General features: G+C 58.2%; 9 protein-coding genes across 9 annotated transcripts in view; 4 read left to right on the top strand and 5 right to left on the bottom strand.

The window, feature by feature from the left end:
- Window positions 1–1,670: 1,670 nt before the first annotated feature.
- On the top strand, window positions 1,671–2,620 carry SPRG_01293 (hypothetical protein; the record flags this gene model as incomplete). Its single annotated transcript, XM_012339514.1, has 6 exons — window positions 1,671–1,742; window positions 1,950–2,039; window positions 2,105–2,183; window positions 2,248–2,345; window positions 2,395–2,487; window positions 2,540–2,620. The coding sequence occupies 6 exons, from the start codon at window positions 1,671–1,673 to the stop codon at window positions 2,618–2,620; spliced, it is 513 nt and encodes a 170-aa protein (XP_012194904.1).
- A 1,048-nt stretch (window positions 2,621–3,668) lies between these two features.
- SPRG_01292 (hypothetical protein) lies at window positions 3,669–5,048 on the bottom strand (the record flags this gene model as incomplete). The annotated part of the gene is made up of 3 exons (XM_012339513.1): window positions 3,669–4,044; window positions 4,091–4,183; window positions 4,686–5,048. 3 exons carry the CDS (start codon window positions 5,046–5,048, stop codon window positions 3,703–3,705), a joined length of 798 nt encoding a protein of 265 aa, XP_012194903.1. The 3' UTR covers window positions 3,669–3,702.
- Window positions 5,049–6,110: 1,062 nt separating this feature from the next.
- On the top strand, window positions 6,111–8,133 carry SPRG_01291 (hypothetical protein; the record flags this gene model as incomplete). The annotated part of the gene is made up of 4 exons (XM_012339512.1): window positions 6,111–6,832; window positions 6,883–7,165; window positions 7,212–7,553; window positions 7,606–8,133. The coding sequence occupies exons 1-4, from the start codon at window positions 6,141–6,143 to the stop codon at window positions 8,131–8,133; spliced, it is 1,845 nt and encodes a 614-aa protein (XP_012194902.1). The 5' UTR covers window positions 6,111–6,140.
- A 7-nt stretch (window positions 8,134–8,140) lies between these two features.
- SPRG_01290 (hypothetical protein) lies at window positions 8,141–9,097 on the bottom strand. The gene has a single exon (XM_012339511.1). The coding sequence runs from the start codon at window positions 9,065–9,067 to the stop codon at window positions 8,174–8,176; it is 894 nt and encodes a 297-aa protein (XP_012194901.1). The 5' UTR covers window positions 9,068–9,097; the 3' UTR covers window positions 8,141–8,173.
- A 446-nt stretch (window positions 9,098–9,543) lies between these two features.
- Window positions 9,544–11,449, bottom strand: SPRG_01289 (hypothetical protein; the record flags this gene model as incomplete). Its single annotated transcript, XM_012339510.1, has 8 exons — window positions 9,544–9,714; window positions 9,759–10,058; window positions 10,101–10,254; window positions 10,302–10,441; window positions 10,497–10,598; window positions 10,646–10,753; window positions 10,815–10,913; window positions 10,968–11,449. Coding segments are annotated over 8 exons (1,556 nt in total), but the record flags the coding sequence as incomplete, so codon positions are not given.
- Window positions 11,450–11,985: 536 nt separating this feature from the next.
- Window positions 11,986–12,825, bottom strand: SPRG_01288 (hypothetical protein). Its single transcript, XM_012339509.1, has 3 exons — window positions 12,555–12,825; window positions 12,316–12,512; window positions 11,986–12,271 (listed from the first exon to the last, which is right to left on the bottom strand). Exons 1-3 carry the CDS (start codon window positions 12,758–12,760, stop codon window positions 12,033–12,035), a joined length of 642 nt encoding a protein of 213 aa, XP_012194899.1. The 5' UTR covers window positions 12,761–12,825; the 3' UTR covers window positions 11,986–12,032.
- A 330-nt stretch (window positions 12,826–13,155) lies between these two features.
- SPRG_01287 (hypothetical protein) lies at window positions 13,156–15,477 on the bottom strand. Its single transcript, XM_012339508.1, has 5 exons — window positions 14,849–15,477; window positions 14,407–14,807; window positions 14,035–14,356; window positions 13,619–13,984; window positions 13,156–13,562 (listed from the first exon to the last, which is right to left on the bottom strand). The coding sequence occupies exons 1-5, from the start codon at window positions 15,456–15,458 to the stop codon at window positions 13,234–13,236; spliced, it is 2,028 nt and encodes a 675-aa protein (XP_012194898.1). The 5' UTR covers window positions 15,459–15,477; the 3' UTR covers window positions 13,156–13,233.
- Window positions 15,478–16,538: 1,061 nt separating this feature from the next.
- Window positions 16,539–18,750, top strand: SPRG_01286 (hypothetical protein). The gene is made up of 7 exons (XM_012339507.1): window positions 16,539–16,648; window positions 16,693–17,610; window positions 17,652–17,803; window positions 17,848–17,973; window positions 18,023–18,304; window positions 18,344–18,435; window positions 18,485–18,750. Exons 1-7 carry the CDS (start codon window positions 16,545–16,547, stop codon window positions 18,605–18,607), a joined length of 1,797 nt encoding a protein of 598 aa, XP_012194897.1. The 5' UTR covers window positions 16,539–16,544; the 3' UTR covers window positions 18,608–18,750.
- A 1,602-nt stretch (window positions 18,751–20,352) lies between these two features.
- The window catches only part of SPRG_18976 (hypothetical protein), a gene marked incomplete at both ends in the record, with an annotated part of 1,883 nt that continues 639 nt past the window's right edge, over window positions 20,353–21,596 (top strand). Inside the window, one exon of the mRNA XM_012339802.1 lies at window positions 20,353–21,577. Coding sequence (XP_012195192.1) covers window positions 20,353–21,577 — 1,225 coding nt within the window. The remainder of the gene's footprint in view (window positions 21,578–21,596) is intronic.

Raw genomic sequence — 21,596 nt, 5'->3', positions numbered from 1 at the left:
TTTGTTGCATACCCAAGTCGCAACCAAAAGTAGTATAGTTTATTCAAGTCAAAATTATGCATAATTGGTTTCCGATGGTGAGCTATTGTGGGCGCCGAAATCGGCCTTGGTGAGTTATTGTGAGGAAAATCGGTCGAGTGGGTGATTTTGAGTGGTGAGTTGTTATGAGGTATACGGTAACGATTCGTTAGTACCTCGAACACTGCCGATTGGCTCGAAAGCGAAACCCTTGCCGCTCTGATCGGCCACAAATCAAAATTATTGTCGCTCTGATTGGCTGAAATGCTTTCTCCTGGCGTTGACAAAAATGGGAGAGACCGACGAGGAACGCTGCATTGCGACCGAGCGACACCTCATGATGGCGTGTGCGTAGAGGCTGCTGATAAAGTTTCCTCGAGCACAATGCAGCAGTGCAGTGGTGCCCGAGGAGCCTCGGCGTCGTCTTTCTGGCCTCGCCATCATTATCATTGGCGTTTGCCATTTACAACCATAATTACCATATTTTGGTGAACACAGGCCCGCCGCGCGCGGAGGATGGACCATAATGAAGTTTGAAACTGAAATCACCCATACTTGCTAGAGTGCTAGACCACACTCTGGGGAGTCCAAAATGCTACGCGGCGTCGCCATGCGAGCTCTGTAGCGAGAACACATAACAGTGGCAAACATTTTTGGATATAGTGTGCTTCTTCGCTATACTGATATACTGTGCAAGATACAAGGCCTCATCACACACCGGTATCGCGCGCACTTTTGCCTCCCTCGGCCACATGCAACACGCTCTTTAGCATGAACAAAAAGAGACGGCGTCCTCGGTTTCCGCGATATCGACGCATTTTCAACCGAAATTGCATGTCTCATTTCCTGAAAACCGACGCTCGGCAGTTCGAGTTTGGTGTGAGTGCCCAAGCAACGACGGCGCCCAACAAACTGGTCGCACACCGGGTCAAGATCCATCGCCAACTGTTGCAGTCAGTTTTACGGTCCTTGGAGCTTTGGAACCCCGCGATGTCACGTGAAGTATTTGGGCAATTCTGCTACCACCTCAAAAAATGGAAAATCGATTCGCGCGTGATTGCGCTACGTACATCGTCGGAAACGGCATTCACGTCATTCAAGAAGTGTGTGGAGAGGTATACCCGGTTGCTGCGTGGCGCTGGCGCGTCTGTGGACTGCTACTCGTCGTTGTGCTGCATGGTGCTCACACTATTTAAGACGTCGTCGTGAACCAAGTCTTGTGATTGGCTAGAAAGAATTAAGGATGGAGCCAAGTGATCCATTCCAGATCGAAACGAGCTGGATCCACAAGCACAAGACGTGGTGTGGATGCGCGCGAACATCGGCAAGGTCCGGCGCGGCGAGCGGCTGCACGAAGAGGCGGAGCGCGCTGTCTTCGGCGAGAAGCGCAAGCCGACCTCGACGGCCGCGTCGAGGCGATCAAGAAGACCAAGCATCGACCTCTTTGCGCCCGACAAGACCGTGCTCATGGCTTTGCTGCGTTGAACGCATTCTGGGCCAACATCAAGGCGAAGTTGCCTCGCTTGCAGCGCACCGTAGCAACAGGCCAGCAGCATCGTGTAATGTATTTCCGTTTCCATCCATGCCCATGATCTCGAACGCATCGCCTGCCGGTTTTGTTTGTATGGAGCTTGATCGTCGTAGTTTGCCCGATGACCTTTGCGGCGGCGTATTTGGCCGCACACCCGATCCAGTGCCCGACATGTGGCAGCAACCGCGTCTCGGTGCACGGATGGAGCGAGAGCTTTCAACCGGTTGTGGATCTCGATTGTAACATGCTTGTGGCACGTCGCTACATCCACCGCAATTTTTCGTCTGGTGCTGCTCATGGGTGAAAGCACACGTCCTTCTCGGCCCTCAACCCGCGGCTTATTGCTGCCGCCCATGGTCCGCGAGCGCCTGTATCCGTTCCAGATATTATAGGACGTCAGAAGACGGTCATCTCGACGGCGTTTGCACGCCAAGTGCACGAAACAAAGGTGGGTGGCGCCAGCTTCGGCCAAATCGCATCGCAGCAGAAGGTAACTTTGGTCGAGCATTATGCGCACGCGCAGCTCTGGTACCTGCTGCACTACCAGTGGCTCAGGTCTACGCGATTTTTCCCAGCTCCAACCCGATCGTCGCGTTTCCTTCGTTTGGCCACTGCTTGCGCTTCCCGCTCATTGGTCCAGGCCTTGTGCGCGACGTCCACTGCAGCGAAATGCGACGTTTGGAGGCGCTGCCCTGCAGTAAGCGGCCACACGTTTTTCATTGCGAAGCACGGGCGGGACGCTGACGGCAAGCAAGGCTTTACAGCGGTCTTCACCATGATGAACCAGCTCAACGAGGTAGTCGGGTTCTGGGTTACGCGGTCGAAGAGCTTCAGAGGGGATCAAGAAGGAGATCGAGATGCTTAAGGCGCGGCTCGGCGACATCGATGGTATTTGGATCGGTAACCCCGACTCGGACGAGGCTTTCCTCGTGGAAAAAGTCCCAGAGGTTGCTGTCAGGCGCGACCTCTTCCACGGTCTGCAGGCGTGAGTGCATGCCGCTTCGCTCATTGTTCACGACGGTCGCCAACGCGTTCTTCTCGCTCGACCAAGACGACGTCGACGCCCTCTAAGCAAAAATTCCATGACAAGGGCGTTGACGTCGACAAGCTTACGCCGGCGTTCTTCCGGTCGCACCGCTCTGTGCGCACCTATGTGCCCGACGATGCACGTGCTGCGATAGCGACACGACTCGAGGCTGCTGTGCAACAGTACCGAGGTAGAGACTTGTTCAAGAGTGGCTTTGAGAAGTTGCACCTGGTCATTCTCAAGCAGCTCGAGAAAGGCAAGCGGACGGACCCGCCCAACGAAATCATGCATGCCAACGTCAGCCGAAGGAGATCCCACTGTGTGATGTTCCCGTCGTCTTCGCAGCTGGAGTCCTTGCACAAGTTACTCCAAGCTTGCTTCCACGGCTGGTACGGGTCCTACGAGCTGCTTCGCATCCTCCTCTTGGATGGCATCAGCCGCTGGAACATGCACAAGAGCCGAGCGCGAGGTTTTTGTTTGCAGCGTCGACCTCGCGCTCGTTACCAACAGCATCTCGCTCAGTACTGAGCTTGGCTTTGCGGTACCTTTGTGTTTTTTGGGCCTCTACCGTCGAGCCTCATTGGTCGAGAGACACCGTCGCTGGAGAAGGAGCTGTTCGGTCTTGCGCGACCGCTGCGCACATCAGAGACGGGGCTCGCCTTCGAGGCCTACATCCGCAAAATGGGCGCGAACGCTACAGCCAAGCTCGATCAAGTACCTGCTCGAGACTCCAGGTTTTGTTGCAAGAGCGGCTAAGATCAAGATGTGAGCCAGTGGAAAATGGCTCGCGCGTCGCACGCGTCTTCACGAGCTACCTACCTTTGCCATCGATGGCGTCGAGAACGAGCTCTTCAAGGCCATGCTTCCAAGGTTCTACCCGAAGAGCGACAAGTCCATTGACAGTGTGAGCACAAGTTCGAGCACGCGAAGACGAGCAAGATGGTCATGGGGTGGAACTCTCTTCTGCTCTGTGCGATCTCGGCGGGCCACAAGTGTACTGAACAGTTGCGTTGGCGTACAGCAGAAAGATGCGAACCATAGCATTACAGAACGAAAAGTACATTTATTATTGTTGCGAATCAATCACCATACTAGTATGCAAGGAAGGCGAGTTCATACGGCAAAGTTACAAGGCGATCGACGCGTCTTCGTGCGTCGCTAGCAGCTTGTACGTGGCGTCTTCCAGCGCGAGGTCGTCGCGGCGTTGACGCATCGTGACCATGGCAACGGCAGCAGCGACGACACAGACGAGGCCGAGAAGCACCATGGGCGACGACGGCGACACGGCCATGAGCATCGACTGCACCGGCGCCTGGTCGTCGGTCATCATCTCGCGAAGGTTGCCTTCCAACAACGACGCGGTGACAGGGCAAAACCCGCTCTTGCCGCTGCAGAACGTTGAAAGCGCGTACACGGCGGAGGGCTTGCACACCGTCGTCGACGGCAGAAAGATGTCGACGCAGTTCCCCTTACCGTCGCATTTATCGACACCGTCGCATGGGTTGCCGTTGCACGTTCCCGTGCATGTTGTGGTAGTTGGCGTCGCACTGACCCTTGGAGGCGCGGCACACGGACGTTGATGGCAAGAACCTGTCGACGCAGTTGCCCTGACCGTCGCATTTGTCAACATCATCGCAGAGCCCATTGTTCGATGTCCCCGAGCATGTTGTGGTTGTTGGCTGGAATGCGTCGACTGGACAGATGCCACTCGTTCCGGTGCACGATTCTGCCACGTCACATTGGCCCTTGGAGGCGCGGCACACGGACGTTGACGGCAAGTACATGTCGACACAGTTCCCAAGACCATCGCAGAAGTCGACGTCGTCGCATGGGTTGCCATTGCTTGCGCCAGTGCATGTTGTGGTCGATGGCGTGAACAAATCGTCGGGACATTCGCTGGACGTGCCAGAGCACATCTCGGCCTCATCACACTGGCCCTCGGACGCACGGCATACCGTCGTCGATGGCAAGTACTTGTCGACGCAGTTCCCGAAACCGTCGCACAAGTCTTGGTCATCGACAGGCGCCGCCGTTGTTGGTGCCGGTGCACGTCGTGGACGAGGACTTGAATGCGTCGACGGGACACGCGCTGGCCGTGCCAGAGCACACCTCGGGCGCATCGCACTCGCCATCGGCTGGACGACACACCGTCTCGGAGCCTTTGAAGCCACTGATGCACGTGCCACGGAGGTCGCAGTAATCATTGGCGTCGTCGTCGCACGCGCCGCCGTTCGAGCAGCTCTCGCCCGGGCACCTGGTGCCCAGTTCCAGTGGCGTGTACAGGCAGAACCCCGACGTAGTGCACGTGGTACTGTGGCACGTGAGTGCGGGGCATTCGCTGTCACTCTGGCACGGCAGGGCCGCGGCCTCCAAGAGATTCATGCTGACCGGAGCCGTCTCCGTCTCCAGAAGACCCATGGCAACCGAGAGCCCGATCGCATTGGCCACCGCGCAGACCCAGAAGAGCTTCATGGCAGATGGCAAATTGGAAAGTGCGAGACAGATGAGCCGCCCGCCGTCCAAATCCGGTCGAGACCCAGCCCTACAACGGTTCGCAAGATACGCCCCTTCGTGAAAAGATCGTTTCGACTTTCTACGCGCGAAACACCCATTTCACACTGGCGGGCCGTCCGACGGTACCACCTGTTCCAGGTTGGGGAGGGGCGTGAATTAAAACTACCAGTCGCTGACCAATCAAAGGTATCGGTCGTACCACCTGCTCCAGGTCAAAGAGGCGCGCGAATTAAAACTACTAGTCGCTGACCAATCAAAGGTATCCGTCGTACCACCTGTTCCAGGTTCAGCAGTCGCGTCACAGAAGGACCCCGGGTCTCCCAGGGGGTGGATCAAAAGAGCTACCAAAAGCCTAGGGTGACCGACGTGAGAACAGGGCAACACCCGCTCTTGCCGCTGCAGTACGTCGAAAGCTCGACACGATGGATTGCGTGCACACCGTCCAGCTTCCTCGTGCTATACCGTGGGAAGGATGCGGCCCCGCACCGAAGGCTCCAGCATCTGCGCTAGTGCATTCCCCGTGGCCACCGTGGCCGAGTCGAGTGTAGTATGGCGTCTGCGCGCGAGTGCTTCGCCTACGTGATCACCACATACACCAACCGACAACGCTGCCCTTGTAGAACTAACTCGGCTACACGAAGCCGTACGAGTTGGCCATGACATGAACGGCGTCAATGGAGCCTCTTGCTTAACAAGAGCAGCTTCGCTCTCGAAAAGATCGTTTCGGCGCCTTGCGTCGCGAAACACCCAAGATCGACGTCGTCGGCTTGGCCGTAAAATCGATAACTCTGCTCGAACTAGGTGACTCATTATGGGAGCGCGCGATACCGACGCACGCAAGGTCTCGCGTTGTCCAGAATGATACCTCCCATTGCATGACAGGCAAATCCTTGTATTGTAGCAATCTTAACACTGTAAGTACAAGTTGTTGATGTTTTCCAGTTCCGTTTGGCGAAATGTGTTAGACGTCTGTTTAACGTGAACATGACTGTTTAACGTGAACACACGGTGTTACAGCTTCGAAACGTGGAGTTACCGCGAGTCGGAGCGATGGACCGGGCCACGCTGCTCAAGCACGCGTCGCTGCACAAGGGTCTAACCAACTACGCGGGCCAGAACAACTGCTTCCTCAACGTCATCATCCAGTCGCTCTGGCACCTCGACAGCTTCCGCGTCCTCATCTCAACGAGCGACCACGTGCACGGCCTCGGCGAGGCCTGTCTCCTCTGCGAGCTCAAAGAAATCTTCGCCTTCTACGAGTTTAGCGACGAGGACGCGCTCGCGCCAGACAACGTGCGCATCGCGCTCGACATCCTGTACCGCGAGCGCTTCCAGGTCGGGCGCATGGCGGACGCGACCGAGACGCTGGACACGATCCTCGCCTTCATGCACGCCGACCAGTGCCGCAGCGGCGACCTCGCGACCTCGATGCAGATCAAAGACACGACATGCGAGCCGCGCTGCATCGCGCACGCGCTCTTCGAGGCCGATATGTTTGACGTGCATCACTGCGCGAGCTGCGGCGCAACGTCGGACCCCGACATGTGGAAGGACACGCTGTACCGCGTCTACTTTGCGGAGCTCTACAAGTACGTGGGCGACGAAACGTCGTACTTTACGAGTAGGAAGGCCGACGCGCCAAGCTTCGCGTCCGTCCTCAAAGCGCTGCTCAACGACGGCCCGGGCAAGTCGTGTCCGGACGCCGACGCGACGGGCTGCAAGGGCCATTGCCGCGTCGAGCGGTACGATCGAGTGCGGTGCACAAGCCATGAGACATTCGAGGACTTTTTAGGTGGCTGCTCAAGCTCCCGATCGTCTTCGCCATCAGTATCGTGTGGCCCTCCAACAGCGTTGGTGGGAGGGAGCTCAAGGCGTTCGCCAACGTCATTCCGCACGCGCTCGACCTGAGCCATGTGTTTCAGCTCGGCGGCGACGCAGCCGAAGCGCCAAAGGAGGATGCGCAGTATGTGTTTCGCGGCATGGTGTGCTACTACGGCCAGCACTACGTGAGCTTCTTTCGGTCCCAGTCGGGCGACCGCGCGTGGTATCTCTTCGACGACAAGACCGTGCGCACGGTGGGTCGTAACGACCAGCCATGCATCTTATCTATCCGAATCCTAGGTGGGTACGTGGCACGACGTGCGGCAGCGCATCGAGCGCGGCTGCTACCAGCCGACCATTCTCTTTTGGGAAAAGGAGACGCTTAAATACGAGGAGCTCGAGTCGCTCGCAGACGTTGTGCACCACCGCAAGAGCAGCCTCGACGCCGACGTGCGGTCGCCGGTGAGCTCGCCAGGGTCGCGACCGACGCTCCCGGCAACTGCCTTTTCCACACGTGTCGAAGACCTCGTGGACCTGGCGCCGCATCTGCCGACGCTTGAGGCCATCGATGCGCTGGATACCCTTGATATTGCGCTCGATATCTCTCGCCCGTCGTCCCCTACGTCCCTTCGGATACCACCGGTGCGCCTGTCATTCATACCATCCATCGACCCGAATCCAACGAAACACGTAGATGTCGCCGAGTCAAACATCGTCGTCGCCATCAACGACCGTCACGACACGTCCGATGCCACAGGCTTCGTCACCTGCTGTCGCTGCGTCTGTTCCCGCAGCGTCCGTGCCCTTGTCACCAAAGAAGCAGCGCCACTTTGTGGTGTTTCAAGGCGCCGAAGCCAGCGCCAAGTCGGGGCGAACGCGCCTTCGTGTGCAGCTCACGGCCATGGACGGCGGCCTCGGGCTTGTCCTGGCGAAGAAAGACTCGGAAGTGTACGTCTCAGCGCTCGAGAAGAACGCCGCTGGCGACGCACTCCCCGCCGAGGCGTGCGGCGCGATCGCTCTCGGCGACCGCTTGGTACGGCTCAACGACTCGGACGTGCACGCCAAAACCTTGTACCAGCTCATGGAGGAGCTGATCACGACGTCGGAACCCGTGACGCTCGAGTTTGAACGCCGGGTACCGTGGCTTTGCGCGACGTGCACGCTCATTAACGCGACGACCGCGCCAACGTGTGGCGCCTGCGACCGGCCACGCGCGCCTTAGTGCAAATGCCATTTCTGATCGTATGATATAAGCATCCGCTTTAATGTGTTGAAACATGTAGTTGCGTGTGGCGGTCGCGGAAGAGGCTCTTGACCTGGTCTTCGAGGGCGGCCAAGTTTTTCGCGTCGTCGATCGCCTCCAGCGTCTTCCGCAGCGAGTGAAGGAGACCCGCGACGGCGGTTGGCGTCGCAATGGCGTCGTCGTCGTCGTCGTCGAGGCTGGCGTTGTTGTTCTCACGATGCTGGTTGGCGACTTCAGGTGTCCCGACATCGAGAGCGCATCCCGGGGACCCAGCGGCGTCGAGCACCGACTCGACGACCGCAACGCTGCCGTGGCTCTCGAGAATCGAGTCGATGCTTCCCATGTGACGCTCGTTGACCTCGTCGTCCTCGTCAACGCCGTGGTTGTCGCGGGCAATGCGAATGGCCTCCTCGATGACGGCGCGAGGAATGCGCCGCCCGCGGTGCGTGCGCTGGAGCGGGATCCAGAACTTGCGCTTGTCCATCTTGGCGCCGTCAAAGAGGAAGACGATGAGGCTGTTGGGCACGGCCTCGCGCGCGTACGCACACGTGCTGCTGCGCGACGCGTTGATGAAGCGGACGACGAGGTCGAGGAGGTCCTGGAACTTCCACTCGCGCAAATGCACGACGTCGGCGTGGCGGTGCATGAGCACCTTGGGCGGGAAGTGCGCGTGCATGTCGCTGGAAAAGGCCGCGCAGAGCGCTCCGTTGTCGCAGTCGTGCGCGCGCAGGAGCTGGTCGCGGAGCACGACAAAGTCCGTGTACGTCTTTCCGATGCGGAAGCTGTGGTCCGTCGCCGCGTTGTGCACCTGCAGCACGTACGTCGTCGAGAGGCCCGTCGAGAAGAGCGGCGGCACCTTGGTCTTGATGATCTTGGCGCTCACCTTGGTGAAGATGTTGGTGTCCTTGGCCATCTCTGCCGTGCTACTGCCACTCTGGCTGCGTTTTATTAGATGGCGTTGGGAATGGGATACTTGAATTGGTACCGACGACACACAATCAGGAAAAACAGTGTTTTACACATGTCGCAGCCAGTGCTTTTTTACACCTCAAGTCCACCCGCGCATCGATTGTGAGAGAGATAGACGTTTAAAAATGTTTAAATGACTGGCAAGATGTCTCCCGGTAAAGCCATGGCTTAGTTGCTGGTCAGACACGGACGACTACATTCCTATTCGTTGGTTTGAGTTGTTGGTCACATGCTGTGGTCGTCTAGCAGGCCCATGTCCGTGTCTTCCATCATTAAACTGGTCGATGCTCCCACTGGCGACGCGATCGGACTAGTCGAGATATAAGCGCCACTCGCGCTCCGTATGCATGACCAACCTCATGGGCCGACCGTGCTTGTCGAAGCCAATCTGGCGTAGCACACGCGTCGTCTCGGGCGTCGCTATATGCGTGTCAGGAACGCAACTCTCGACGCCAACGTACGAGGTAGTGGCAGGCCGAGCAACGACACGGGCGACGGTGGCACGTTGGTCGACGACGGGCGGTGGCGCTTCTTCGAGTCTGGCCGTACGCGGTCGTCCGTCTCGTCCAGGAAGATCTCTTGCCGAAACATCTACTCAAGAGGATCTTCCGCCATCCATCGATTGAGATTCGTACCTCGAACGCTAAGCGGTCGTGGTCGAGCTTTTCGGCTTGCTGTGTAAAGAGGTGCCGCTCCGACTCCATGTGCTCGGCGGTGATGGCCAGCGCCTGCTTTTCGTGCGAGAGCGACTCCATCATGTCTTCGAGCTGTGAGAGCTCAAGTCGCGGCTCGCCACTCGGCATCTTCGGTGAGGCGTCGTCGAGCGCGAGGTGAATCAAGTGATCTTGCTCCTGAATGATTCGGACCGCGTCACGCAGCTGTGCTTCCAGCGTCGCTACGTGCTTTTCGTGCTTGAGCTCCAAGAGGCGCCCAATCTACGCGTCCAAGAGCTCAGATACGCCTTTCTTGGCTCGTACCTTTGCCCGGAGACACTCGAGCCGGTCCTCGATCATCGCGAGCACATTGTTGCCTGACGCAGACGCATCCAGGATCGGCATCGTAAAGAGGTTGGCCGCGACGCTTTCGTCGCCGAGCTGGAGCTGCGTCTCGACGTCTTGAGGCATACCTTGCCTGTACGCATACATCTGAGGACGTGTTGCCATCGCAACCTAGTCTACTGGTTGGTGAGCCAGCGCGTCGTGGCCTTGAACTCGGTCGTTAGTTGCTTGAGCTCGCTGTGGAACTTGACCAGTTGTCGGCGCAGCGTGTCGTTCTCGGTCACGAGTGTCGTGTGCTGCTGCTCGTACGACTTGAGCATCTACGACGCCGTGTCGTCGGTCTTATCCATTAGCATCCAAAGTCCGGTTTGTAACCTTGTTGACGATCGCGTGCTCGCCCTGCGCTCTTTTTTGGATGTCCTTGCGCATGCGCAAGCTCTCGGCGCGACCGTTGAGCTCCTTTCCGAGTGCCATGCCCTACAACGAATTCTCAGCATGGAAAATGGTGTCCACCGCCCTCGTACCCGCTTCTCGGAGCTCGCCTTATTAAGGTGCTGCGTGTACTGTTTCTGAAGGCGTTCGTACTGCACTTCGCTCTTCCGGAGTTGCGCCTTGTAGTTCGAGTCGACGTGCTGCAGCCTACGGCGTCGTGAGGTCTTCAGAAAATGACACTTCAACCGGCCTACTGAATACACTTTTTTCGAGGGCGCGCTTGTCGGCTTGAAGCGCCAGCTTCTCGCGGGCCATTGCTGCGTCCCGCGCCGCAAGCAGGTTCTCCAGATCTGCGTTCCTCTAGCCATACATCGTCAATACTACATCCCATGCATCGCTGGACGGATAGTGTACCTTGCGCTCACTCTCGAGGTGGATGTTGGCGATCTGCAGCTGGCTCGCCTTGCGCGCAACGTCCTTCTCGAGCCTGGCAAACTGCTCGGTGAGCTCGTCGTTGCGCAAGACCTCTTCCCGGCGCGAGTGCAGGAGCCAGTGAATGCAGTCCATGATCTGCCGGACTTCGTCCTCGGACGACGACGTCGCAAATCGCAGGGCGCGGACCGGCAGCGCACGTACGCCAACGTGCTGCAGCTCGATCTGCCGGTTGAGGTACACTGCGTTGTCGTCGAGTGAGTTGTACGCAGGCAGCTGCCAGGGCTTGGTCGCGCCCCATCGCACCGCGTCGCTTGGCGCGGCCGGCATAGCTATCACTGGCGCGCTGCTTCTGTCACCGGCGGTCGGCGTCGCGTCGGCGGGCGTCTGCAGGAAGACGTCGCCAAAGTCCATGACGTACCCCCGTCCCGACGTCGTCGTGACCACGCCGTCCGGATCCATCGTGTTTGAAAATACAAACGCGTCGCGTTTTATTGGCCATAATCCCATCTTTTCGACCAATTGCAGCTCTTCCCAGCCGAAACGAGGCGCCAACCGGTTACGTCGGCCGTCCTCGACAGCTCCGCACACACATACATGTAGGTCAAATGTTCAACGTCATGTTGTTTTACTAGAGTACTCGTGCAAGAATATGCAAAGCCAGAGAAATTCTCAATGCGATGTATTGCTGCGGATACATCATTGAATGTCAAATGCATCATCGCCAGCATCTTGCACGCGGTATCTTCTGGCGCCTTCCCATGCGACGTCGACAACACAGGCCGAGTAGCGTCAAGGACACGGCAGAGCCCCGAGCGTTGACTGCACCGATGTCTCGTCATCGACTGTCATCTCGCCCAAGTAGCGCTGTGGGGATGGGGCACGACCGGCCGGTGGTAACCACTGCAGCACATCAGACGCTCGCACGCGACAGGTTTAGCTCCTAGCCGCCGCATCGTCGATTCAAAAAGCGTGGATGCAACACGTCAACACACCAATGCACCAGCAATGTGTGCATCTATTAAACAGTCGTGTTGACGGTCGCCTCTACTTGGGCTGGTTGACGGACGGCAAGTTGACCGACTCTTGCCAGAACGGCGCGTGCGACACGTGCGCGGCAGCGTCCCAATCGCCGTTCTTCTCTTTCGTCGCTTCTTCCCAGGCCACAAAACCCTTGACGATCGCGGGCTCGTCACCAAGGACCGGCAACGCCACGCCGAGTGCCTCGGCAGCCTCGGCCATGCTCACCGTCTTCTTGCCGCGCTTGAAGATCGCGCGCGTGAGCCCTACGCTTGGACGTGACATCGATGCCAAGTACTTGAAGTCGAACCTTCGGCGTAGAGAGCCCCAGTCTTGGGGCACACGAATTGGTGCGAGATGTAGCTCCACTTCTCGTCCCAGTGAATCATTTGCGTGTGAATCTCGTACGGCGCAAAGGGCGCGATGGACCGGCGGTACCGGATCGACTGCGACGCAACGATAAACATCCAGCGGCGCTGAAAGGCGAGGCCAAGCAGCCCGCTGAGCCTACTCGACGCGTGAGCTTCGACAAATCCGCTGATAAAGTACCCTGTCATGTGCCAGCGCGCGAGCTCCATGTTGTACAGATACGACGAGTTGTTGAGGTGCAAATTGAGGTCAATGTCGAGGAAGCCGCTGCGCGCCTTCCACACGTGGCGGCGCGTGATGGCAACGTCGGCCAGCGCCGCCTTGTCCCGCGTCAGCGCACGCGTCAAAAGGCCCGAAGCAATGTTCCAGAGCGAGCGACCCACCATCCTCTTGGCGACGACCTCGGAAATCAGCGACTGGCGCCACGGGTGCTGTTGACGCAACTTTGGATAGATTTGAAATATCATGCGATTTGTATGAACGAGATGTAATTTATATCCACCAATGGCATCGCGCCCGAAGAAAGATATGGAAATCGCACGTCGTTCGCAAGCCGTCGTCGCGGTCGTCGACAATAATGGTCAAGTTGTACATCGTTGTATGGTCTACTGGTACAACCATGATGACATATCCAAGGAAGAGATTGGAGCTGTGGCAATACGTGTACGTTGCTACCCGAGTCGCTATTTATCAAGGTTCCGAGGGCCCATATCTTTTCAAACAACCGGAACGACAGGAGGCGGATGACCGCGGGCGCAAAAACTCGGTCGGCTACATGTAGGACGACTATAAGAACGCGTATGTGTTGTCATGCATTATATACTATCGTTCCTGTCTCTGATGATCCATTGGTGTCTGCTTACGACGCCTCCACGAACGGCTTGCGCGTGTACGCCCCAACGAGCGGGTTCTCGACGCCGTCGACGTGGTTGTTGAAGTCCATGAGCTTGAAGAGCACTTCCTCTTCGGGCGACTTGCCCTCGCTCTGGCCGCCGTACTCGACCGGAATGTTCTCGACCGGAATGCGCTTGACGAGCGCCTCATAGATCGCGCTCTTGCCGCGGACGATCGTCACCTTCTCGCGCGTGACCTCGTCGATCATGCCCTGCACGACTTTCCAGATCATGTTGAACCACATGGGCACGTTGACAACAAAGATGTACGCGCAGCGCTCCGGGTAGTGCTTGCCTACAACAGCAGTATCAATGTATCGCGTGTCGACATCGACAATATGCATCATCTACCTGTAAACGACGACGCCTTCCGGATGTAGTCGACGACTTCGCCGCCAAAGTCGGCCATGCCAATGCCTTCGACGTCGATGACCGTGATGCACTTTTGGTTGTCGTCCTTCTCGACGACGCGCCAGAGAAACTCCGAGATCATCGTGTAGTTGCGAATGAGGTTCTCGAGCGTGACGCCTTCGGTGCGAAGCAGCTTGAGATCGATTTTTCCCGGCTTCTCGTAGTAGACGGGTTCGTTGTGCAGGCCACGCTTGTGGTAGTAGTGCGGGTAGTTTTGCTTGATGAGACGGAAAAACGGCATCGGCTCGTCGAGAATGCCGTCGACGCCCTCCTCCTTGCGCCACGCGAGCGTGTCCTCCCAGCGCACTAGTGGCAACCGCCTTGAGGATCGTTCTCATGAAAACATGGGTTTGTACCGAGGGCCGCGGCGGGGTCGCCCTTGACAGCGTTCATGTACCGCTGCGGCACGGGCGGCGACTCGCCCTTGGCGACGGTGGCAACGGTAGCTAATGGCGCCACCGGCCCCTCAGCGTCACGTCGGAAGACGTATTGCAGCAGCACGAGCTTCTTCGTGCCAGGAGCGGCAATTTCCTGCGCCGACGTCGTCGACGATGGCTTCTTGGGCGTCGCTTGGTTGCCCGAGAGCAGAAGAAACATCGCTGGTGTCCAAATACACGCCGCGAGCGCGACAGCGATCCACTGATGCACGAGGCCGGAACGCTTGAGCAGCGCGAGGATCTACACAAGCAGCAGGTGTTGGGCTAGGACAGGCTTGTGCAGCAACGTACAACGGACGAAATGACCACGAGAATCGAGACCTTGTGCACCGGCGTTTCCTGGAGCTTTTGCGCCAGCGCCTGCGTCATCGGCACGGACGGTTCGGGTGCGCGGTACGCGGGTGACGACGGGTCCGGAGCGACCTGCAAGCTGAGCTGGACCCCGCCCGGACCATTGGTCAGCGGGACGTAGAGAGGGCCCGACGAGTTCTGGCTGTCGCGGACCAAGTCTTGTACAAGCTCGGGCGTCAAGAGGAGCGTCTTGTCGTGGCTGAAGCGCACCTCGATCGTCTTGTCTTCGTTCGTAATGTCGATTGGCTGCCCAAACTGATAGCCCGAGAGAATCTTGGACTTGAGTCGCACTTGCTTTACTTGGAGCTTGGGCGGCGCGATCGTGCAGTGAAGGTCGTGGCCTGCAACACATAAGTTCACGTTCGAGGCAGCTATAGATTACCTTTGCCGTCGCAGCAAATGTAGCCGCCGAGGATCGACGACGTCGGCTTCTTAAAGTTGGTGAGGCGCTTGTTGTACGCGCGCACGTGGCGGTTGGCGTCCTCGACGTCAATGACGATCGAGTCCCCAAAGTGCACGAAGAGCGATGTCGATTGCGGGCCCTTGGGGTTCGGGTGGAAGCTAACAAACATCTCCCCGGGCGTCTGGCGCGGGCGTGGGCCAATGTAGCCCGTGATGCCACCCGTCTTGTTGTTCCAGACTTCGTCGTTCTGGTTCACGAGCACGAGCGTGTGGCCAAACTGGACGGGCGACCCAAGCTTGTGCGTCTTGCTCGGGTCGAGCACCGTGTACTCATCCTCCTTGAAGAGGTGCTCCTGCGACGGCCCGAGCGGTGGCACGCAGTTGAGGATGCCATGCTTTCCCTTCTTCTCGTAGACGCCGAGCCCGACATCGGTGGGCGCGCTCGCGCTGTGGTACGAGCTCGCCGCCATGAGGCGCAGCTGCTGGCCGTAGAGCAGGACGCCCTGCGGGATCGGGCCGAGGACTGGCGCGCTTGAGACCGCGCTTGTCGCGGTGCTTGACGGCCGCGACGACGCCGCCGACGTGCTCATGCTACTTCGGACCTTGTCGGGAAATGAAAAATCGTTACAACCCAGCGAGATACGAGCATCGTAGAATAAACATGTTTTATTCGCAATACAAAGACCAAGCTATGCGAGACGAAATCAATCAAATGACATTGGGTCCACGTGGAATCCGCGGAGCGCAACGCTTTTTATGACTGGATGTTTGTATGCAACGCGCGTCGTTTTAAGGAATCCGCACCGCCACCAGACTCCTGCCTTCTTGAAGCTGCCACGACGTTAGCAGCCTCTTTGTCAACCACCGCGGTCGCAGGCACCCGTAGTGTACGTGCTAGGACGCAGCCGACGACGAGAGATTCGGTGACGCCAAGAGTGGCAGGGACCAGCGTTACCACCGCGGACCTGGCGCGGACGGTCTTTACTGCCTTCTGCGCATGCCAACAAAGCTCCGAGTGCCACGTCAACGTGGGTTTACCATTGGCTTTTCTGACCGGACGTCGCTTCGTGGCACTAGCGCTGCTGGCCCAGCCACCGCCGCGGCCAGTCGCTCCGACTCAACTCTAGACTTGCAGCTCAGTTTGCCTCCAAGGCTTACAGCCAAGGCTACGGAGTCTGCGCGATTCGTTGCAATACCCCGATGATGCGTCGTAGGAGAGGTGGTGTGAAAGTTTGTGTGAGCAGTATCAATGCGATACCAACCTTACAACAGAAGAAATGGAAGCGATCAACGTCGCTGGGGTTGTTTTCGTCCACTACTGACGATGGGTCTGGTGTCGACCGGCGGGACTCCGGCTTGGGTACACGAGGGGTCAAGAAGATCGTGCATGCTTGAGACGTGCGTTTGGTTTGGACCTCTTGTTACAAGACTGTTCAGCGTCTTCTCATGAGAATGGCGTGGTGAGCAAGACGGTCAGGGCGCGATCCGGAAATACAGCCAATCACACTCCAGCTTATCGCTCGCCAGGCGCGGCGATGATTTGATTGGTCAGCTTCAAGATTTGCATCGCGATTCCTCCAATCCGGGGACAAGGCGATCAGGGGTTGACTGCCATTTATTACGTTATCCGGACGCGCAGCATACCGCTGCTCGACATTGAAACCACAAAGGCCACGATGAGTGCGAAGGCGTTTGCGATGTTCTTGACGCACCACGAGGCGCAGCTCCGCGGTGCGGCGATCCCCGAACACCTCTGGCCCTCGCTCTTCGAGAAGCTCAGGTACGCATCTCTCCTACATCCGCGAGTCTTGACCTGCGCTGTAGCAACGAAATCTTTGACGCCGGCAGCTACTTTCAGCTCGCGGCCGACGAAGACGGTGACTTGCACGCAGTCGCGTTGCGGGACATGGCCGCGGCGGACGCGGATGCCGTCTTCCTCATCGACCACGCGTGGACGTACACGACCGACAACGACCAGGCGCGCGTGGCGCTCATGACGGCGCCGTCGCTCTTGCCGCGCATGGAGGCGCTCATGCAGTTGCCGGCCGACGAGTCAGCAACGACCCACGACCGCGCGACGGCTGTGCTCCGGGCCATGTGGCGCTACGCCAACTCGTACCGCCTTGGGCACCTCCGCCCCGAAGAGGCCGCGACGATCTGGTACATCATGGACGAGTTTGGGTCTGCGATCGAGCACGCCGACGCGCCCACCTTTCGCATGGCGCCCTTCTACTACGCGCCGGCGCAGTGCGCGTTCTCGATCCTGTGGCCGATCCAAGATGTCGAGGCCGGGGACTTTGCGTCCCTCGCGTACGCGACGGCGGCGACCGACGACGTCCGCATCGCGCTTCTCGCCGGCATTTTCTTTCCCAGCGGCGAAGAGTACGTGGCGCAACTCCCAGCCATCTGCGCAGCGCGCCGGCTTCGGCAGACGAGCATCTACGACGCCCAGGCGACGCGCGACGACGAGGTTGTGAGTGCGTCGGCGAGCGTCCGGACGCCGGCGTCGTCGTGGGCGCTGCCAATCAAGGTGTGCACGGATCTCAAGCTCATGAAGGAGTTTCTGGACGACCCGAACTTTGTGTTTGTCGACAACGAGAACGACGCCAACGTCGTGTGGCCGACGCGCCACATCAAGGACTACGTCTCACTCGAGACCAATGGAAACGTCAAGGTCTTCAACCAGTTCCCGAACGAGAAGGTCCTCACGTGCAAGGACCTCCTGTACGAGACGTGCAAGCGGTACGCGCCAGTCTCAAACGCTGGTGTCTCATGCGCTATAGCGCGTGCAACAACCAGCAGCCGCCGTTCATGGCGCTGACGTACAACATGGAGTCGGAGCTCCCCGAGCTCATGCAAGAGTACGTCCGGCGTGATGCGGCCGGTGAAGACAACGTCTGGATCTGCAAGCCGTGGAACCTCGCGCGGTCGCTCGGTATGTCGCTTGCCATTGCACAATCTTGACGTATTTGGCCGTAGATACGACGATTGCGACGTCGTCGGCCAACCTCGCCAAGCTCGCGCAAACAGGCCCCAAGGTCGCGTGCAAGTACATTACGCAGCCGCTTTTGATCAAGGAGCGCAAGTTCGACTTCCGCTTCCTCGGTAACCTCGTCGTCGCATTGACGGACACATTGTCTTATCCTTCAAACAGTCATGGTCGTCAACACGCAGCCGCTCGAGCTGTACGTGAGCGGTGTCTACTGGCTGCGTATCGCCAACAAACCGTTCACGATGGACAACTTTGACGACTTCCAAAAGCACTTTACCGTCATGAACTACACCGACTATGGCGTCGAGATCATGCACAACCAAGAATTCGAAGACCAGTTTGCGCGCGAGTACCCGAGCCAGGACTGGACACTCGTCAAGGCCGACATCTTCAACGCCATCAAGGCGCTCTTCGTGGCTGCCACGTCGCACCCGGCGCCCCAGGGTACGTGCATGCGCCAAGACACTCGCTCACGGTGTGCAGGTTTGGGCCACTCCAACAAGTCGCGTGCGCTGTACGGCGTGGACGTGATGCTCGAGTGGCGCGACGACGTCATTCACCCTGTGGTCCTCGAGGTATTAGTGTTACGCCTTCCCTTCCTCTTGTGATTGGATGGATATTTAGTGCAACTTTCATCCCGACTGCACGCGCGCGTCTCGCTACTTTCCCAAGTTTTTCAACGACTTGCTCAATGTTCTCGTGCTCAACAAGCCCGAAGCGACCGTGTACGGCGCGACCAAGTTGTAAACTTCAATTCACAGTCAACAGCTCTGTGCGACCCCTCGCAAATATCTCCATTTATCCTTTAAAGGCTGGTCTAGCACCCCTGGTCTACCACTACGTTCCTACCAGTTAAGAAATGCTGCTCGAATCGACACATTGCTATGAACAAGTGTGTTGAGATGTCCTAGCTACGAACAACAAGTGTGTTGAGGTGTAGGCAATCTTTTGGTACCACCACACAAGTACACTGTAGCACGCATGTGGCACCCTATTCCCTGCCATTGATTGTTGAAGCAAATCGGCCTTGTGAACCCGCATACAGGATATCGCTTCTACGTACACGTCTCGGGAGCGTCATGGTCGCTCGCCGCCGGACGGCACACCGTATTCGACGGTAGATCAAGACTTGATCTACCTGTGTGTACTTGATCATCAAGTACACACGTCGACGCAGTTGCCCTTGCAGTCGTACCACCTGTCCGGGTTGGGGAGGCGCGTTACCGGTACTGTACAATATCAATATGTACAATCATCGTTGCCCAATCAGAACCCACACTTTAACCCGGAACGGGTGGTTCCCACGACGCTTTCCGCGCTCCTCTTCGAACCGCTGGTGACAGCCCAACGCTACCGTCGGCGTGCAGTGGCCATGATGTGGCCGATCCTCCGCGCGTGCGTGCTCCACACCGTCTGGCTTGCCCGCAACGACCGAGTCTTTCGCCCCGAGGCGCCCCTGGTGACGCCTGAGGCAGCCGCCCAACGAGCCGCGTTCTTGACCAAGCTGCACCTCCAACACCTGCTGCTGAACACTCAAGCATTGTGCCTCTTCCAAATGATGACAGCCCTGCGGCACGACGCATGGCTACGCGACAACTTTGTTCCGGCATGTGCCGTATACACGCCACGTCTTCCGCTCGGCTAAGCCTCTCGGCGGCCGGCTCGTCGTAGCACCTTGGAATCGATAGTCCACCACCATATCCAGTTCAGTGTAAATTATATAGACTCACTTCAACAAACCCGGAACGGGTGGTACGGGTCACAGAGGTAGTACCGTACGACCAGTACCTCTGTGACAGGGCCCCGATCACGCATGCAATGTACCACTGAACTTTAGGCCAAAACTCGGAGGGGGTCGGGGCAAAACAGCCAACCCTATTAGGTAGAAACGGCACCCGTGGTCGGAGGAACTGCCAGCTCTACCTGGTACCCTAGGGTGGCAGGCGCCACTGGAGAAATTATGAGGTTGCGGCAGCGTATGAAAAATTGGATGCGTATTATGTGAAGAGATTTCAAATAGCTCTTTAATGATGTCGTCCGGCCACTGCGTCTGCTTGACCATGTTTGTCAGCGGGAGCAAGAGCAAGTGGTCTCATCACGAAGGCGTCGTCTGACGAGGCCTCCTTCTGCCGCGGCCTGGATGACCGACGGCCGCGCCTCTGAGGACGCGGCCACTTGTCGGTTGGTTTCGCTTGCGGAACGGCTGGAAAAACGCAGAATTTTTGCGGGACCACCCTAGGCTTTTCATCCACCCCCTGGGTGTGCTCCTTAACGGAGCAGGTGGTACGACCGATACCTTTGATTGGTCAGCGACTGGTAATTTTAATTCACGCGCCTCCCCGTCAGTGTGAAATGGGTGTTTCGCGCGTAGAAAGTCGAAACGATCTTTTCACTAAGGGGCGTATCTTGCGAACCGTTGTAGGGCTGGGTGTCGACTGGATTTGGACGGTGGGCGGCTCAGCTGTCTCGCACTTTCCAATTTGCCATCTGCCATGAAGCTTCTCTGGGTCTGCGCCGTGGCCAATGCGATCGGGCTCTCGGTTGCCATGGGTCTTCTGGAGACGGAGACGGCTCCGGTCAGCATGAATCTCTTGGAGGCCGCGGCCCTGCCGTGCCAGAGTGACAGCGAATGCCCCGCACTCACGTGCCACAGTACCACGTGCACTACGTCGGGGTTCTGCCTGTACACGCCACTGGAACTGGGCACCAGGTGCCCGGGCGAGAGCTGCTCGAACGGCGGTGCGTGCGACGACGACGCCAATGATTACTGCGACCTCCGTGGCACGTGCATCAGTGGCTTCAAAGGCTCCGAGACGGTGTGTCGTCCAGCCGATGGCGAGTGCGATGCGCCCGAGGTGTGCTCTGGCACGGCCAGCGCGTGTCCCGTCGACGCATTCAAGTCCTCGTCCACGACGTGCACCGGCACCAACAACGGCGGCGCCTGTGATGACCAAGACTTGTGCGACGGTTTCGGGAACTGCGTCGACAAGTACTTGCCATCGACGACGGTATGCCGTGCGTCCGAGGGCCAGTGTGATGAGGCCGAGATGTGCTCTGGCACGTCCAGCGAGTGTCCCGATGATGTGTTCACGCCATCGACCACAACATGCACTGGCGCAAGCAATGGCAACCCATGCGACGACGTCGACTTCTGCGATGGTCTTGGGAACTGTGTCGACAAGTTCTTGCCGTCAACGTCCGTGTGCCGCGCCTCCAAGGGCCAATGTGACGTGGCAGAATCGTGCACCGGAACGAGTGGCATCTGTCCAGTCGACGCATTCCAGCCAACAACCACAACATGCTCGGGGACATCGAACAATGGGCTCTGCGATGATGTTGACAAATGCGACGGTCAGGGCAACTGCGTCGACAAGTTCTTGCCATCAACGTCCGTGTGCCGCGCCTCCAAGGGTCAGTGCGACGTATCCGAGTCCTGCACCGGGACGAGTGGCTCCTGCCCAATCGATGCCTTTCAATCAAGCTCCAAGACATGCACCGGAACTCAGTCGGGTGGCGCATGCGACGTACAAGATCTCTGCGATGGTTTTGGCAACTGCGTCGACAAGTTCTTGCCGTCAACGTCCGTGTGCCGCGCGTCCAAGGGCCAGTGTGACGTGGCAGAATCGTGTACCGGTACGAGTGGCATCTGTCCCGTCGACGCATTCCAGCCAACTACCACAACTTGCTCGGGGACATCGAACAATAACTTCTGCGACGGTGTTGACAAATGCGACGG

Source organism: Saprolegnia parasitica (genome assembly GCF_000151545.1).
Source record: "Saprolegnia parasitica CBS 223.65 unplaced genomic scaffold supercont2.3, whole genome shotgun sequence".
NCBI classification, from domain to species: domain Eukaryota; phylum Oomycota; class Saprolegniomycetes; order Saprolegniales; family Saprolegniaceae; genus Saprolegnia; species Saprolegnia parasitica.
Note: the sequence above shows the minus strand (reverse complement) of the source record. Positions and strands in the feature narration are given on the sequence as shown.

Excerpts from the sequence above, each read along its gene's own strand:
- SPRG_01290 (XM_012339511.1), bottom strand. The coding sequence starts at position 9,067 with ATGGCCAAGGACACCAACATCTTCACCAAGGTGAGCGCCAAGATCATC.
- SPRG_01288 (XM_012339509.1), bottom strand. The coding sequence starts at position 12,760 with ATGGTGGGTCGCTCGCTCTGGAACATTGCTTCGGGCCTTTTGACGCGT. Across the intron at positions 12,513-12,554 it reads GCGCGCTGGCACATGACAGG|GCTCAGCGGGCTGCTTGGCC; the intron begins GTACTTTATCAG and ends CGCGTCGAGTAG. Across the intron at positions 12,272-12,315 it reads TGGGGCTCTCTACGCCGAAG|GGCTCACGCGCGCGATCTTC; the intron begins GTTCGACTTCAA and ends GTCCAAGCGTAG.
- SPRG_01287 (XM_012339508.1), bottom strand. The coding sequence starts at position 15,458 with ATGAGCACGTCGGCGGCGTCGTCGCGGCCGTCAAGCACCGCGACAAGC. Across the intron at positions 14,357-14,406 it reads TCGTGGTCATTTCGTCCGTT|ATCCTCGCGCTGCTCAAGCG; the intron begins GTACGTTGCTGC and ends CTGCTTGTGTAG. Across the intron at positions 13,563-13,618 it reads GAAGGCGTCGTCGTTTACAG|GCAAGCACTACCCGGAGCGC; the intron begins GTAGATGATGCA and ends CTGCTGTTGTAG.
- SPRG_01286 (XM_012339507.1), top strand. The coding sequence starts at position 16,545 with ATGAGTGCGAAGGCGTTTGCGATGTTCTTGACGCACCACGAGGCGCAG. Across the intron at positions 17,611-17,651 it reads CTGTACGAGACGTGCAAGCG|CGCGTGCAACAACCAGCAGC; the intron begins GTACGCGCCAGT and ends CATGCGCTATAG. Across the intron at positions 17,974-18,022 it reads GTTCGACTTCCGCTTCCTCG|TCATGGTCGTCAACACGCAG; the intron begins GTAACCTCGTCG and ends TCCTTCAAACAG.